The sequence below is a fragment of the Schistocerca serialis genome, chromosome 1, assembly GCF_023864345.2.
Source record: "Schistocerca serialis cubense isolate TAMUIC-IGC-003099 chromosome 1, iqSchSeri2.2, whole genome shotgun sequence".
Taxonomy (NCBI): domain Eukaryota; kingdom Metazoa; phylum Arthropoda; class Insecta; order Orthoptera; family Acrididae; genus Schistocerca; species Schistocerca serialis.
The window spans coordinates 519,863,491-519,882,931 of NC_064638.1; the positions used below are offsets into that span (position 1 = coordinate 519,863,491).

Sequence of the window (19,441 nt, forward strand, 5' to 3'; positions counted from 1 at the left end):
GAAAATAATTGATATTCCATAATCATATGAGTGTATTACTTTAACAGATACACAGTATCTATTAATTACTCATTTTGTATGAGTTAAAGACATATTACATTCAGTGAAGGGGGAAACAATATAAACTTTTGGGATATTTCTCAAAGCAAACTGGAATGAAATTAAAAAAATCTAGATGCTTATTAAAATAAACACAATTTCAGTAAAAGGATATTATGCAATGGTATACACTACTACTATTATTCCTGTTGATATTCATTGTACAACTGGAAATCTCAAAAGTGTCACTTCTGTTGTCCTCTAATTCTAAAAATGAGTTTACTTAAGAAGAAAAGAACGTCATATCATCAAGCACTCTGATCACATTTTCTCAGAAAAATATCATAGGTTAGTATAAACTTCTTTTCTTGCATTGCACATAACCTGCTGTGGGTGCCAAGTAGCAAATTCAAGTAAAATAAACACTCAGTAACACTAATGATTTCTTAATGGCTTGCTTTCTAAAGCTGCACTTTTGGAAGTAATGGAAAAGTTTCTGTCTGTGGCTTAAATGACATAATGCCTCTTTTGATTTCTTTTTGTATTTTGTATAGGCCTACTTATCTATTTCAAAAGAGTGGCAGTTTATGGAAATTAGGAGTAATTTTAATCATGATCCAACTCTTAAAGCTGCATGTGAATGAAAATACTCTAACTCATATGAACAGAAACATCATTCAGCTATCTGCAATCCATACATTGGACTTTATTTGTTTCATGAAAATATATGACAGAGTTCCAACAGCCTACCTCTGACAAAATAATGCCATAACAGCAATTACATTGTTTCAAAGGTAACATAAGTTATTTGAAATGTTCTTCCCATATATGTATTCTGATGCTATGAAAGAAAAATATGTACTTAAACATATTCAAAACTCTAAATATTCAAATAAATGTCATTTTTGTGGAGATCCTATGTTTCTCACACATTTGTATAACTGTACTGGAATGGGAGAATGATGTATACTTCACTTGATTCTTGGTAATGATGTAAAAATGCAAGGTAAAGAACAGAAATCAGAGTGGAAAAAATAATTCAACATGTCTTACTCACTGCTATCAAACAAAAAGTTTATACCATGCATGCCGAGTATAACCTTGGAAATAATAGGCTCTCAAACAAATCGTTGAAAAATTTTATGGTAGTCTGTAAATATTAGGCCAAAGATCATTTCAACAAGATGTTGATTGTGCCATATTTTTGACTCTAAGACTAGAGTAATATACAATAAAAAATTTCAATTCCTAATTCTTATCTCGTTTTCAAATCTGATCTAACCTATGTGGTTCATTGTGAAAATAATGGAATACTTTAGTTTTTCAAGTATATCAACAAGTTCCAATCACAAAATATTTTCAGAGTTCCCAGTGAGATGATTCAACTGTGTTCCCATTCCTACATGAAATTCTGCTCCTGTTGAATTGAATTTATTACTGGAAGGGCACTGTTTCCTTCTTTCAGTTTCACCAGTACAACTCACTCCACAGGCAGCACATTGTATTCACACCAAGAAGAAGCTGATAATAATTAGTTAACAGTTTATCAAAAAAGTTTTAAGTATATTATCCCGACTATACACACAACTAGATTACACTTTCTGTACAATTTTTAATATATATATATATATAGTATGTATATAACATTCACAGTTATTACACAACTTCCTATCTAACATTTTCAACAAAACCCAACATTTGCAACTACTTATCACATGTGTAAAAAGAACAGTTGTCGCACGTCATTATTATTGCTACAGCAAAACTTTTCACTCACCCAGGATGCTGACATGACATCTCAAGCACTGAATTTCAATTTTACCCAAAAACTTAAAATAAGTAACATCATAAATAATAATTATAATAATGAAACTAATCAAAGAAAATAATAATAATAATAAATAATCATCTATACAGTTAAATATGTTAAAAAAGTGTCAGATCAAAATGCTTTCAACTGAATCACCATACAGATTACCAGTGATCACTTAAATCAAAGTTCACTTTTAAAAACATTTAAATCATTTGCAGTAACAGTCTTCCTTAGTGAAGACTGATTCAGAACAGATCTAGTAATGAAATTATACATAATTTTTTTAAAGTGCAATGCTTCATTTGTTTCTACCTGTAAGTCTAGTTTAAACACATAGCTTTCTGACAATACCACAGTCCAATCTTCAAACACAGATATGGAAAATTCAAACTGCTTGACCTAGACTGCAACCAAGCTTTATTACCAGATTACATGTCCTTTAGATGAAGGTCAGTAGCATAATTTGGAAAATGAATTTGACTTATTTCTGAACTCATGAGCATTTCTGAAGTTTTTACTTAGTCAACAGACAAAAAAAATTATGGCATTTCAAAATCTTTGGCTAAATATATTTCTCTCAGATCTTTTAATCAGCATAAGTCAAAGAGTTGTAAGACTGCACAAAATGAAATAAATTAATGTTATACACAATTTATCTGTGCTGAAGTAGCATACAATAAACTGAAATAAAAGTGAAAATATTATAAAGAACACTGAATAAATAATTGCAAATAGACCATTTTACAGGTAGATAATATCTTTCTTTGTGTGCATTGACAAAGATTCATACAGTATCTTCCTCTTTTTTTAAAGGTTTATAACACTGGTGTCACATATTTGTCTCTTGTTTGTAAATATACCATAAATAAATATCTTAGTTATATAACATCTGCAACCTGAAAACTTGTCTCTAGAGATGTCCTTTGCAGCTTTTCTGATGGAAGTACATTTTCCTGGACTGGAGATGTGCAAAATGTCATGGCCTGCAGAGTAGTAGAAGAAAAATATTATTTAATTAAATTATCTCAGAATGTTTCAAATATAAAATGACATTTCTTTGTAACATGATTCCTTATACATATTCTCACTAACATTTTTACAAGCACTCAGTGGTATCAAACAGGGAATAATCTAATGGGAGAATATAAACTTCTATAATGTGGAAGAAAATATTAGCTAGATAAAAGAAATCTTCTATGAATTACATAAAATAAACAATATTGCAAAGCAACACAATCTAAGGGGCAGCATAAATACATCACAAGTAATGTAGGATATCTGTCATCAAATGGTTCAAAATATAACAAAAATTGCACTGGATGTAAAAGCACTATTATTACACTTTTTACTGATAAATACTGCAGGGTACAAGATTTTTTGATCCTTTCCATTTTATGTTTTGAATTTCTGCCAAGGTAACAAATCTAATAGAAAATTTAATAATGCCAACAGTTAATAAGACATTCTAAAGCAGTTTAGATTTCAGATAGAAAAAAAAAAAAAATGAATTTTGCATCACTCTCATTGCTCGCACAGTTTGTGGACTTTGATTCAGTACCTTTCTGTCAGTACTCTTTCAATTGCTGAAAACCTGACTAATGGAGGTAAACATCAGTTTAGCCTCTAGGCAACCAAAGAACAATAGAAACCCCTCAATACCTTTCTGTAGGAAGAAACTGGGTTAAGGGACACCTGGAACTGAATGCAGATCATTATTACCGCATTCTCTTCACTGACAAGTACAATATTTCTCTGACATCTGAAGAATGTTGTAGCTGGCCAGGTACCAATGTGCAGTTTTAGACGCAAGATTTCTGTTGACCAGCTGCGGCAGAGACTAAGTCTGTGTCATTCACTTATGGCATCCAATAAAGATGGCTGCCCCTCAGAATTGTAAGTTTGGCCATACATGTGATTTGGCAACACTGTAGGATGTGGAAGTGTTTGAAAGGAAATTTTTCTTCTTCCCCAGTTGTTACAGTGCTGTATAAGTTCATGGCCCACTGGTAAACATCACACAACATAAGCACAAAGTCATGAGTTCAAGTTCACTCCTTCCTCTATTTTATAAACTGCAATTTGGCCGTCTGCTTAAGTTATCAGTCTGATGGAACCTCAAAGATAATGCTCTTCACTTTATAACGCACCACTAATAGCGAAAACTTTTAGAAAGAATTCCCAGATTAGCTTGTGGCAGTGTCGAGATCAGAACAGTTCAAGCTCAAGAGCTCCCTCACCCCATAGTGGGTTTTGGGTACTGGACACTGGCCGTGTGCCACAAGTCACATGTCACATGTCACCTGTCACCTTCCACAAGACATCAGGCACCATCCAACCAATTGTCTGCAGTGCAGCACTATGAGCATATTTATCAACTGTCATTTTCTGATTTGAACTTCTAGTATTTATCTTGCAGTTACACGTTGGAGTTTGCATACTTGAAAATTATGAACATTGTTTAAGCATTGTAAAATAGTTGCAAATAGAGAAAGGTCTAACATTTACAACATGTTGTTCGCTTTGGGTTTAATATATGGGTGAAGGCAATGGAAGCAGCTCAATACCTTTGTATTTTGTTTGGAATGGGTGCTTTTGTGCAAAACATGTCAGAAAAGGATTTTCTTGTTTGAAAAAAGTACATTTTGGACTGAACGATTTTCCACATTCAGAAAGTCTCAATAACTGACATATCAGCAATTTGCATTTCAAACATCCAAAATATTCTTTAAGTCTCACCATACGAATATTATGTGCCACAATACAACAAGTTTTGTTCAAATTGTTTCTAATTCCTTTGTTTTGTGTTTATTTTGCTGTTTAATTTGATTAGTCGATCCCCCCCCCCTCTTCCCCCACCAGAATCTGTGGGGCAGACTGACATTCAGTGCGAAATCCTGCTCCTCCAGCTTTACTTGCATGGGGTGTTCTTGTTTTAAAAGGTGACATTTTTAGTCAGGTAAGGTTTGGAGCATACCTTTTCAAGCCAGTCCAGTGTCCTACCACAGCCTTCACATTACACCTTAATAATTCTTATATGAATATTATGGTAGCCTAGAGGCATTGTTCATATGAACCCATCAAGGGCTAAATTAATAACACACACTGTTCAGTGTGAACTGCTGCATAGAAAATTAGCACTAGGCTTAGCTTGGTTCTCTCTGTCTTAAGAGTACTGCATGTTGAAAAGCTCTTCAACATAGACACTTTCCACTTTTACTGACAAAGCATCAGAAACAGCAATATTGTAATCATTATGAGGAGGTAATTTTTATCATTCTTTCAGTTTTTATAGGCTGAATGGCAGTTTTTCTTCAGAATAAGTTGCACTACCCATTAACATTAGTGTTCTGTATTCCTTGTTCATGATCTGCTGACAATTTTTTTTCTTTTCATATCAGCTGGTTTGATTTTCTCCACTCTATTTTGAGCCTACTTCTGTGGTCATGGCATATGGTTTCCAAGCACAGTAGAATTTCTTCACTTGGAACTTTATGTTATTCATATCTTGTGAAGTCTCGACGTGGATGTTCACATTTTGTAATCGATGCTGTGTTGTTACCTTTTCACTTGTATTCCTCTATTTTGGTGATAGTGTCTATGAAGTGTTCTTCAGAAAAATACTTTCAAAGTCTATAATGATCAAAAGAAATACTGCCTACTCATGACATTTTCAGTATAACCACTGGAACACTCCAAAAATGTTAATACCGCCTGGTGAATGAGATTTTCAGTTTTCAATATTCTTAAGACAGAAAAACAAAAATAATTGTTACAGTTATTGATTTACTGTATTTAGTTTGTAGTTGGTGCAGCTGAATATCATTATAAACTATCCTCCAGTTCCTAAACCTATTACAGAAATGAAAATGACACATACATTTGGTATTCCCACCCTCGGCAGCCACATCTCTGTGACACAAGCTGTTGTCATTTCCAAGCCTACTCAAGGAACAGAAACTACTCTTCCTGCTGGTAGTATAGTTAAACTTCAGTGACAATACAGAATAAGTTTGGCATCTCCATGACCAACAAATTACCTCCTGGATGGCACAGAATTATCCTGCTAAATTCACTTGATTCATTGTGTTTTTTCCATTGAATAATCATTGCGATTTTCACTTAAGATATGGCATATGGTAATCAATTTATGGTTTTGTGTCCAGGAAACTGCAACTAACCTCATATTCCATATTGCGATTTATCTGTCCTAGCCACCACTGGATCACTATCACAGCTCTTCGCTACTTCTGAAGCAATGTGGTGCTCTGTAAAGTGAAGGCTGCTGTGGCTTGTGATTGCAATCTCACTGAAGGCCAGATTTTTAGTTGTTCTGTTCAGAGCTACAAGCAGCCGCATTAAAAAATTGATGAGGAACTCTTAAGAAAACTTCTCCATTAAAAGTTGTTTCACTATTTCCAGTAACTATTAGTTTAAGTGAAAAACCTTATGATACCATGCATTTGATAGGGTCTCTTTCTGCTTCTACCAACATAGTTTTTGGCTTTTGAGAATACATAATTTTATTTATGAAATTCCGCATTTCCATACTATCCAATTATTATGCAGGACAGTAATTAACACAAACCATTTCACAGTAATATCTTACCAATTCAAGCCAATGTAGACTTTCCTCGTAAGGTTCTTGTGGTAGTTTGTATTTCATTTGTATTAGTACACTGCATATTTTAACAGGATTTTCTGGTAATTTATTGAACACAGCAGTAAAAATCAAACAAAAATTAATCATCAACAATATATTCTCACACATTACTTAAAACAGTCTGATGATGTGCAGGTAGCTTATCAACTGCAAGCCTCCAGAAACCAATTGGTTCTGAGTTCAGTATTTTGTCAAACCAGCTTTCAAGTTCATTTTCATCCGGAAATTTTTTTGGCGGTTGTTTGATGGGGAGTGGGGAAGGTAAACATTTTAGGGCATAAGATCAGAATAACAAGTGATTAAAGAAAGACTTCCTCTCTTCTTTTTTTAAAAAATAAGCAATGCATTATCACGTAGCAGCAACGTGCGATACACATCTGTCAGTCATTTTTCTTACACTGCAACCCAAATGTGTCCCAGTTGTTGGAAACAAATACCAATTGGGAGGGATGCACCCATGGGGAGGATTTTGTAGAACACAACATGCTTTTGGAGATGCAAAATATTTTATGTTCAGTCTCACATTTGCACAAGTCTGTGTCTTGTTAGGATTCAGCTGTTAATTTCTTCTTGAGAAGTTAACATACTGGCATCAAAACTTGCCTAGTAACAATATAGCACAGGAATGCTCAAAGAGGGAACTACTGATGTTCAAGCAAAAGTTCAGTAATAGTCACCCATTTGACTTTTGTTGCTTTGAATCACAGCATGCAATACTCCCTATACCCACCTTCTTCTGAACCTTGCATAATGCAAATGTTGCATGACAGTTAAGTGGTTGCAGGTCAGCAGAAATGTCAGATATCAAGACTTTCTGAATGAGGAAAATCATTAATCTAGAACGAACTTTCTTCAAACAAGAAAATTCTTTTTCAATTCGTTTTGTGCAAAAGTACTTGCCCCACACACAATGCAAATGTTTCGAGCCACCTCTGCCGCCTTTGTCCCACTATCAAACCCAGAACGCACCATATGCTACAATATTAGAGTTTTTCAACTTGTAACTCTATTTTACAGCTGTAAAACAATGTTCATATTTTCAAATATGCAAACTCCAATATGTAACTGAAAGGTAAGTACTAGAATTTCGAATAAGAGATCGACAATTGATAAATACACTCATGGAGCCATGCTGTGGTCACCTGGTTGGACAGCACCTGATGTTGGGTGTCAGGTGTCCACCATCCAGTAGGCAGAGGTTACTGTACGGTGAGGAAGTTCTCGAGCATGAACTGTTATGACCTCGATGCAGCCATGAACTGTTTGGCGAATTGTTTCTGGAAGTTTTTTATATTACACCTTGGTTAGGAAGTGAAGCACATTATATTTGAAGTTCCATCAGGCTGATAACTTAAGCATACATATGAAATTTAGCTTAAAAGATAGAGGAAGGAGTGGACTTGAATTCAGTGACTTCATGTCAATGACATACAATGTTTACCATTAGAGCACAAGCTTATACAGCACTGTACCAACTCTAGAAGGTGACAAAACTTCCCCCAGACATTTCCATATCTTACAATGTTGCCAAATTGTGCATTTGGTCAGACTTAGAATTCTGAGGGGTGGCTGGCTTTATTGGTCACCATAACTGCATGGCACGACTTAAATGTAAGTGTGGGCTTCCGCAGTCATTGATACATGCAATAAATTTCTTCTGGGCCTGTGACTGCATTACAAATGTGCAAAATATGTGACGGTTTGGCCACTACTGCAAGTGCATTTCTTCAGAGTGTTCCCAGCCCCCACGTCCAACGTGGATGTTTACCGATAACCTGATGGTAAACTTGGTCATAAAGTATATAGAAAGCCCATGAACAGATACCTACATGCCTTCTCACATTATCACCCTCTGCAGAAGAAATCTGCCCTGCACTTTAACCAAGAGAGTCCACATATCAGTGATGAACATCTGAAGGCTGAGTTACAAAACCTCGCGTCCATTTTTGGTCCCAATGATTATAGGATGAAGATGATAGATGAAACTGTGGTGGAAAAGAATGAAGGCAACAGAGAAGGAAGAAGAAGCACAAAACACCACATTACTGCCATTTGTTTGAGGAGTCATTGAATGTGTGGGCAAAATTCTCTGCCAGGCAGGTATCAAGCCAATTTTTCGAAGCAGAATAAATATTCTCTTGGCTCAATGAAAGATGCGGTTGACAAACTATATGCTGATGGACTATACAAAATTTGTGTAGTGTCGACTATTGTATTCAGGCAAAAGGGGTGACCCATCAGCGTACAGGTATCTGAGCATGAAATACATATCCTACTAAGACAGCTCACCAAGTCAGAGTGTCAGAATACCAGGACGAGTATGGCAAACAGACAGAATTTTGAGAAGCCTGGACACTGGCTAAATAACCTCTCTTACCTTCAGCAGGAAGATAAGAGCAGGAATAGACAGGATGGGTACCAACTTCCAGCATCTTGGCTGCCATGAGTAACAGTGCTACACAACAACAGGTCATGTGAACCAACATACAAGGCATGCGGAAGACCACACTGGGAGCAGGTACACAGAGTACTGGGATGCCTCAGCTGGCACTAGGTAGCAAGTGAACAGTGGTACATCACAACTCCCACCTATTTCCCATTCACCTGTTTCCATCAGTGGCAAGCAACAAAGCAAACACCAATCAAGAATGTCTATTACCATCAACGAAAAGAAATAATGAAAACACCAATAAAGGAAAATAAAAGGAACAGCCCATCACAGTTCGATAACAGCCCCTTCCACCAGTATACAAGAACTAGACTTTTATCATTCAGCAGTTAAGGCAAAAAATGAACCTGTAAAGTGCCACTTGCAATAGTGGTCAAAATTTCAGAAGTTTTAGACATTGACAGTGCAGTCACAGATCCAGAAGAATTTTATTGGCTGACACGGACTTAGTCTCTGTGGCCAAATTTTGCCTAAGATTGCACCTGTCGGACACACAATCCCACAGGTACAGCAGGAACAGAGATCTGTCATGTTTTGGGCTGGTATCATGCATAGATGTTAAACAACTTTCACTGCTATTGAGGGTTATTTGAAGGCTGTGTAGTATTAGGACAGGATCTTCCATCATTCTATCATATGGTTGAGCCCTACAGTCAACATTTAAGTGATAGTTTTGTCATTTGAGGTAATAAGGCACAAGCAACACGTGCCCACTTTATGGAACACCTTTCTGCCTGAGGTGGAAATTGACCAAATGGAATGGCCTGCAATATCTGTTCACATGAGCCCAACGAAATATATCTGGGACAACCTGCAAGTCATCATCACAAGGAACCTCTTTACTCAGTCAAAAACCTCAGGAGTACCATTCTCAATGAGTGAGATAGGCCGGAGCAGCAACATCTCATTCACCTAGTGGACAGCACGTTGAGGATGACCCAAGAGCATTACAGTGCACGCACTGCACCAGCACAGTACTGAATGATTTCCTTCAGCAGATTTTTATGTGATATAAAAGATATGCATTTTCAAACAAGCTACGTCTGTATTTGCTAATGTTTTATTTCACAGTGAAATACTTCTTTTGTTTTTGTTTCATAAGGACAAGTCTTTAATTTATGGCTATCTTTGAATATAAGCCTACACACACACACACACACACACACACACACACACACACACACACACACACACACACACACACACACACATTTGCTGATAAGCAATTGGTGACAACTTTTTGAGCAGTTTGCTATCAGCAATCACTTTTGGGTGTAAGAACTGTGCTATTTACACTGATGTGACACAAGTCATAGGACAGCAATATGCACATATACAGATGGACTCTGTATCACATACAGAAGTTATAAAATGGCAACACATTGGTGAAGCTATCATTTGTACTCAGATGATTCATGTGGAAAGGTGTCCAATGTGATTATGGTTGCACAATGGGAATTAACAGACTTTAAACGCAGTAATTGGAGCTAGATGTATGGGACATTCTATTTCATAAATCCTTTGGAATTCAGTATTCCAAGATCAGAACTGTCAAGAGTGTGCTGAGCACACCAAATTTCAGGCATTACCTGTCACCATGGACAATACAGTGGCCAGTGGCCTTCCCATCAGAACAGAGAGCAGTGGCATTTGCACAGAGTTGTCGGAGCTAATAAGCAAGTGACACTGCATGAAATAGCTGTAGAAATCAGTGTGAATGGGCTATGGCAGCAGGCTGTATTCCTGGTTGGTCAGGAAGGAGTTGAAGTTTGTGATGACTGAGGATGGGTGTGATCCCGAAACACGTAACATGTTCTAATAAAAGAGTCAATTGAACATCACATGACTTTATTGCAATTGTACAGCATTGGTTGCCAATTATTAACATAAAAATGATCGCAGGCCTCAGACAGGATTTTATGTCCTGTATATCATGCATTTGTTAACACCACAACACAGCTGGCTGCAGTGCCTGTCCTGGGCTCGTGGCTACATCTGTTGGATCCTAAATGACTGGAAAATGGCAGCCTGGTCAGATGAGTCTCGATGCCAGTTAGCAAGCATTGATGGAAGGTATTGAGTGTGGCACAGACTCCACAAAGCCATGGATCCAGGTTGTCAACAGTCTGTGTAAGCAGGTAGTGGCTCCATAACGGTGTGGGCTGTGTTTACATGGAATGGACTGTGTTCTCTGCTCCAACTGAATTGATCATTGACGGGAAATGGTTACATTTGGCTACATGGAGATCATTTGCAGTCATTCTTGGAATTCATGTTCCGCAACAATTATGGAATTCTTATGGATGACAATGTGCTGTCACCAGGCCACAGTTGTTTGCGATTGATTTGAACAACACTCTGGACAATTCGAGTAAACGATTTGGCCACCCAGATCACCTGACATGAATCCCACAGAACACTTATGAAACATAATTGAGAGTTAAGTTTGTGCACAACTTCTTGCATGGGCAATACTTTAGCAATGGTGGATAGCTAAAGAGGTAGTATGGCTCAATATTTCTGCAGGGGACTTTCAACGACTCATTGGGTCCATCCCATGTACAGTTTCTGCACTATACCAGGCAAAAGGGGGTCTGATACAATATTAGGAGATATCCCATGACTTTTGTGACATGAGTGCACCTTACTAGATTTGGAAAGAGATGTCTTTCATAACATTCTATTTACACCCAAGGGTCACTTTGATACCCAAATCCATATCTACATCCACATCCTCATCTGATCCTTCCTAATTTTATTTTGCTATGTAATATCAAAAAATTCTTTTTGGAATTGTTCTCTGCATTATTTATCCATCACCACTCTGAACTGCACACTTGAGTTCCATTCCTAGCACAGCCAAGAATTTTTATTTCATGGAAGTGCACTCAGTCTCACGAAGCAATCTGAAAGAGAAGTAATTGGCCAGTTCAGAAGCTTATGTTGACCACTGGCAGAACAGGCTGCTGATCATGACCCACATTTCACCCGTTTCCTGCATCACTTAGGAAGAAGTAGACACAGATGTGAGCAGTGCATGGTCCCCTTAGACTGATCATTGAATTATATTATTTATCCTGCATTTTAATGACTTACTTAATATCCATTGGTCTACAGTGCTTTCAGCACACACTTTTAATGGATAAATTTTAGTTCCACTTTTGATGGTAGTGTTCCAAAAACCAAAATTTATCCATCTTGTTACAGGGTCCTTCTACCAACAAAACAATATACATACTTTTTGTATCTTTAGTGGTGCTGACTCTCAGGTATTTGTATTCATCAATGTACTTTTTACTGGTTACTTCTTTCATTGCCATATATTGTGCTGTATCAACTCAATCATGTTCTCTCTTATCAATATTTACACCCAGCCTTCAACTTATATGCTCTAAATATAATATTTCTGATTATTCAATAAAGAATTCTCCTTCTGTAAGAACACTGGTTTTTATATACATATTTCACTCTAGTATTTTAGCAGGTATTTGCAATTAGTTTATTGCACTGTGTAGCTGGAGTCAGCCCAAACAAACACTGCTCATGACACATTTCATGGAACGCCCAAAGTTGTTTTCCTATTAAAAGTAAAATGATTTTTAAAACAGAATTTCACATGCACAGTAGGTAGAATAGTCCAAAGTAAGTCTACCATGATATTAATTTTACTGATACATATTAACACAAACGTAAAACATGGATTACTCCAACAACAACTGAGTAGTGCTGCTGCTATGTGACAGCAGACAGTGCACGAGTCGCTGCTGTGGAGTACTGGTTACTCTCCTAACACCCTGTTAATACATATCGATAAAACAAATATCACACTACACTCATTTCAGACTGCTCAACTGAGTGGGCCAATAAAATTACACTTCATAAATAATTTTGTTTGTAGTGCCAACTCCAGCTACACATTGCAAAAATGAAATTGCTAATATCTGTGGAAACATCATAGATATTGCACCTGACAACTTTTAGGAGAGACATTCTCAATTCAGTTTCCTATTTGACTACATTTTTTTGCTTCATCGATATACTTTTTAATGAGGCTGTTTAACAAGCTGTGGTTTTGTTTTTGTGCTTTGCTTAGTGAGAGATCTGACTCTGCTGCAATCATGTTTGTGTAAACTTTTAATACCACAACAACATACACTGATTCTGCCTCCTTAAATGAAATACTTGTCATAGACATTTATGGGAAAGCACTGCTATGATTAAAACAAATTAATAAATATTCTTGCTGCCACTTGACTTCTTGCCGCCCCCCCCCCCCCCCCCATTTTTTCTATATTGTTGTGGTAATGAAACTTTCAGCTGGACCTTATCCACTATTGTATTGACTGGAAAACTTCCCTAATATGCTCTGGCAGTTAAGTGAAACTGATTTCTTCAAACAGACCTTTACCATTTCCTTCTATATTGAATCCTTGCTACACCTCTTCCAACTATTCCTTTTACAAATTCCTTCTCAATACTCGATAAGAATCTGTTATAAAATACTCTTTTATATTTGACCAACCCAAGAGACTGAGTTGTTCCAATGGCCATCAAGTTCAGACAAAACCTTCATAATCACTTTAAAGTCTAACTCAATAAGACAGTTGGATCTAAGCCGAAGTAGTCAACTGATGTGGTGTTATGCCTTCTACCCATCTTGTGAAGCATTATGTTTGGGAATAAGCCAAAACCAAACATAAAAACTGTCTGTCTGTCTGTCTGTCCCCAAATATCAAAGCCATTAAATAACATTACTCTGTTACTGTTATTACCAACTGCTTCATATTCTTTCCCAAATGATGATATTCAAAATCTGTCATGTTAGTAGTTTTTGAACCATAAAATGTATCCTAGTTCCACAGCTTCAGTACTACCATAGTCACAAAGCATTTAATGTGCTCTTCACAGCAATATTCATTAAGTGCAGTTTGTGATTCTACTTTCGTTTTTTGTGTATACAGCCTACATCTATTCTTTTGCCTGATCTACAATAATATGAGAAGAAATCTACCAATCCAGGATTCTCTCTTCGATTTTTTGTTTTCCCGGTACTTCTTTGGTAAGAATATTAAACCTGCTGATATTTCAACTAGGTGCTTCATTTTTTTGTATTGGTATTGAAAGCTTTCTCCTTTTATTTGAAAATGCTTCTTGTATTTTAATGAAATAAAAGTTTTCATTTATATCCCTGGTTCTATTACAGCAAAATAATTTTGCTTAATTTGAAATCCTCACCTATGTGCATACTCAGTATCCCTCATCTGTTTAGCCTAATATGGATCTCTCATACTTAAGCAATATTCCAGAATAAGTGATGCCGGTTTATCAAGTATACCACTTGGTTTACCAAAGATTCAGCCTGTGTGATACGAGTTTGTGTTCCCATATCATTGTCATTTACCCATACACTGAATTTTATACCTCTGACATTTTCTATATCTGTAACCATATTGTTATGAAGAAATAACAAGTTATAGAAACAAAAGGATCAATGATACAATTACAGAACGAAAAGAAGTTATTAACATTAAGTCACATTTTAGAGACTGTGAAACAATTGGCATGTAACAAAATATTTGAGATATATAGTTCAGTTATGAAAGATAACTTACACTGAACAGTTGATTTACATTCCAAAGTAACTTCCTACAGTGGAAACCAGGATGACTACGAGAATGGCCAAGCAGATCATAATCATGATCTTCTTCTGCAAATTCACATAAAAATTATGTTATTTTGAATTGTATGTGAAATAAACATATCACAAATAATTATGATAATATGATCAAATCAGTCTACAAATTAAGTGACACGAAAAGTATGTATAGCTTTTAACCTATAGCACTATTATCATAAATATTAAAAGCTGTACTAAAGTAAGTAAAATCTACACAGATGTACTAAATTAAATAAAGTTTACACTTTGTAACAAAGGTAAACAAAAGATAACTCCTGTCAATGACAATCTGAGAGTGGGGACAAATAAGTATATAAGCTGATGTTGGTAATATATGACAACTCAATTTCTGGGAAGAATTAGGCATAAATGTCAAATTAATATTACCATTCGGAGCAAAAACATTACCAGTAAACAAATAACTTCTTGCAAGCTCTGTTTCGCAAATTCACAGCTAAACTACAAACTCTGATGAATTAAATGCCTTACTCAAGTTGTGTGTGTCTTTAAAGTCATGATAAAATGAGAACAGAAAAATGGATAGAATAGGAGACACACAACATTACAGTTATTAGAATCCATATATCCATACTAGATGAAATCTTCATGTCTCCCCCCCCCCCCCCCCCCAATACACTAACAGCAAAGGGCCTTCTCACTATGTGTAGAAGCAACAAACAGGTGTGGTGAAGACAACAAATAGCGTAGATTAGATTAGATTAATACTTGTTCCATAGATCATGAATACGACACTTTCATGGGGAGTTAGTAAGGTATGGAAGCAATTTCATCCCATAAAAAATACTTGTGACTTGCTTCAGCAGTCACAGTATTTCATGATACTCCACAGCTTTCTAAGCAGAATTAATAAGATAATTCATGGCATACATAACAAGCATATGCAGAAATAAAATGGCGTCATCCTCTCTTGTGTCAAGCTAACAGTGTATACCAAACACAAAATACAGCATTTCTAGGCAAATTTAACTGATAACAGTTTCTCACTATGAAAGAAAAAGTGTGTTCTACATTTGTGTGGTGTAATGAGACCACATTACTGATGAGACCAACAGGTCTCTGAAATAGAAAAACATGATAAAATTGTGTTCTTTAGAAATGACATTAGCAGCAAAGTTAACATAAAGTGTCATTTATATTGGGTAAATAATGAAGGGGTACTGAGTCAAACTGAGGAGGGAAGAGTACTATGGCACAGCTCGATTAAAGGGAGGCACATCCGGATGGGATACATCATATGGCACTAATGGAGGAAAATGTGGGCAATAAAAATTGTAAAGAGAGATCAAAGTGTGAACATAAGAAGCAGGTTCATATGGAGCTAGGTTGCAGTAATTATACAGAGATGAAAATATTTGTATGGGGAGGGACAGAGAGCTGTATCATATGAATTTTTGTACTGAAAAGCAGCAGCATCATCATCATCATCAGCAGCAGCAGCAGCTGTGATATGTACATCACACTGGTAGCAGTATTCCAGTTTTCTAAAATATATGATTCACATCAAAGCATCACATTCATTTAAGTATTTACAGTACAAGCCAGGTTGCAAGCTAACATCTGACAGAACAAACCACAAAAGAATCATCCAAAAGTCATATATTACAAAGTCAGATTACTCAGTGGAAACTGTGCGAAGTAAGGAATAATGTTGATACTATACTGTGACAATAATCACAAATAAGCAACTAAGACTTAAACAAAAAATGTCTGATTTAATACTGTAAACAGCAAACAGATACATCAACATCTGTACAATTTATATCATCTATAGATAGATAGAGAAATAAGTAAATAAATAATAAGATGTAACATCATGTGTCCTGGCCATTCATTTATGCTAGCCCCTTTCAATGTAGTCGCTACTACCACACAGGCAGGAAGGGTTTTTTTTGTTCAGCTTGAAGATGGACTTTTCTTTCCCTGGAGCTCCTAAATTGGTTCAAGCTGATTAGGCTAATTTTAAATGTGAGTAAATTTGCCATGAAGGTCAATGTTTTCCAACATCCATTGCTGAAAAGGTTTGAAAGTGCTGCCCAAAAACAGCACCTTACAGCAGGTGAGAAAATTGCCAAAAAAATTTCCTGCATTCTGCTCCTGATTCAGACTGGTTGGCAGGACAGAGAGTTAAATAATTTCAGTACTGGTGCTCATGAAATTGGATGGCAGCCATCACAGGGTAAAATCGCGTGCAGAAGAACTTGGAAGAGAGTGATCTTTCATGATCAACTGCAGTACACAAAATTGAGAGATTCTGAAAATGCATAACTCTGCATGGATTTGGATTTCTGTTTGAGCTGTCTAGTGTTTCAAACCAAGTGTTGCCTTTAAGTGAGTCTGCATGCGCTTGGCAGGTGGGGCAGTTGCTAGCTGGACAGTAGTGTTTTAGAGAGCAAGCCAGACTTGCTGAGGTTTAGTAGAAGCCAATGAATTGAATTATAAGGGGTTGTCAAATGAAAATGAGAAAGAAATAAGTAAAGTGGTTATTATTTCAAAAGTAATCACCATACCAGTCAATACTTCCCACTCTGAGACAAGACGGTCAATGCCTTCACGGAAAAAAATGTTTGGGGTTGCCTACAGAACTACGATTGTGCAATTTCATGCACGACTTCCTGCAAAGCAAATTGGCAGCAGCGAATATCTCCAAAGGGCTCCAAAAATGGGAGGAGAAGGGGAATATATGGAGGGTGTGTAACAGCTTCCCAGTGAAACTTCTGCAGTGTAGTTGAAACAACTTTGGTAACACTTGGGCAGGCACCTGGGTACAATCATGATTCTGTAGTCACCAGTAAACATTTTTCCATAAAGACACTGACCATCTTTTCTCACAATGTGATAAATGTATTAGCAGTTATGGTGATTACTTGTGAAATAATAACCAGTTTATGTAATTTTTCTCATCTGTCTCATTTTCATTTGACTACCCCTTATATATTATGAAAGTGATATTTTGGTGTGACTTCCTCTACTGACTTTGAACTGTATTCCTGTTTTGTTGGAGTGATTGTCAGTGGGAGTTGCTACGAATCAGTTGGAGACAGTGTATTGAACTGTGGTCAGGAGTCTTTCCAGAAAGTATTTAAATAGCTTCTGGGCTTTTAATGATTGACTTTGGAGTTGTGAGAGACTTAACCTTGTGTCGCAGGTCAATGCTAGGCTGGCAAAACTTATTTACATTGATTGGTAGTGTAGAAGAGCAGAGACTTAATCTGGATCTGCCAATAAATGTTTTGAACTATATCCATAAAGCAGTAAGACACACAATTTGTCTTGCATACAGCACATCACCAAGACTGCACGAATTATGGCCATGGCCATGAATGTGGCTGTGTGTGAAGTCACAGAAGCCCGAAGCATGGATGAAAGAAATGTTGCAACTCTGCCCCCTCTTCTGAAACAACCAGATAATTGGGATGTATAATCCTAAGAAGTGAATCCACAATTCTGATATTTATGAAAATATAAACAATGTAAAGAGATTGTGTGTTCATATTTCTGACTATTTACTCAAGACTTTAGCACCAAAGTCCAGCTGCAATAATAATTGTTACAACAAGATAGTAACTTCATCTCAATCAAAAAATAATAATATGCAGGGAAAGTGGTAACATTTATATCAGAAATGCTCATAAAGACGAACTAAATTGAAAAATTTATCCTTCTGTTATATTAGTCAGCAAAAACTTTTTTGTTGCTATTGTTTTGGAAGGGCATTAATGATTCTTGTGGTTAACTGGACTTAATGTTGAACTTTGCAAATAGTTCAAAGAATGGAAAAAAATTCTGTTATAGTTAGCACATTGTACATATGTCAAAGAAATTCAATAATAAATTAATTAAAAAATGCAGATGATACTTGGCCATGGGCAAATATTTTTGCATATCGAGAGGATACCAAGTTAATTATTCATTGGGCATATTAGAGGGTCAGAGGAGAGAAATTTGTGGTCTTAAATGGTACTGTATCTATTGTAAAAGAAGTGGATCCTTGTGATTACCAAAGAGACCAAAGAGAAGGAGCTACAGGTACTTATCATTTTCCTGATGATTCAACTTCAATTCTCATCAAGGGCTCCTTAAAATTTTGGAACTGACATCACAAGAAATGTAACTGGCCATAGCTGCCAAGAAGTTTCTGTTAATGTTCAGGATGGTAGAGAATGAACTTTGATCATCTGATGTTGAAATAGACTGTATCAACTCCTCCAGTACAAATCTCTCTACAGTGTGATACAAATTATTTCTGAAATAATTTCCCTTGTTATGTTGGGGAATAAGTATATCACTATTTGTATGTGTAGTTTAGCTCAATAGAAACAACAGAAAAAGCTGCTTACAGGGTGAAAACTCCAATGAAAGACAAATTCATTACAGATAGTATTGTATACAAATATGTAGCACCAAGATTTGAACATATTTTCAGTCCCATTTCTAATTACAAGTTACCAGTGCAGAAATCTCACACTTTATGATGACTGTTTTTGACTCTGACAGACTTACTGTTTCCTTTACTAACACTTTAGAATGTGTCCACGCGTTGACAATGGACGAGTGTAATCTCATATCCTCCACATAATGCAGATGATCATCATCATCATCATCATATCTAATGAAAAGCATGAGCTTTGCAATCTAGTCAATCAAATCCTCACAATTTCAAGAGTTTAAATGTCATTTACATAATGCAAGGAACTAATGTACTTAAAATAAACTAGATAATCATATTTTGATCTTCAGTTGAGTCCAATAAGTCAGGTTCACCACATTTTTCAGAAATGTTGC

The 19,441-nt window shown here is 36.2% G+C and overlaps 1 protein-coding gene across 2 annotated transcripts in view; it reads right to left on the reverse strand.

Annotated features, from left to right (window-relative positions):
- Positions 1–2,572: 2,572 nt before the first annotated feature.
- LOC126474370 (syntaxin-1A) overlaps positions 2,573–19,441 on the reverse strand; it is a 334,042-nt gene continuing 317,173 nt past the window's right edge. The window contains exons 10-11 of one of the 2 annotated variants that reach the window (XM_050101840.1): positions 14,574–14,668; positions 2,573–2,835 (exon numbers count right to left, since the gene is read on the reverse strand). In XM_050101840.1, coding sequence (XP_049957797.1) covers positions 14,588–14,668 — 81 coding nt within the window. In that variant the 3' untranslated portion in view covers positions 2,573–2,835; positions 14,574–14,587. The remainder of the gene's footprint in view (positions 2,836–14,573; positions 14,669–19,441) is intronic. The other variant, XM_050101862.1, reaches the window with a different exon arrangement.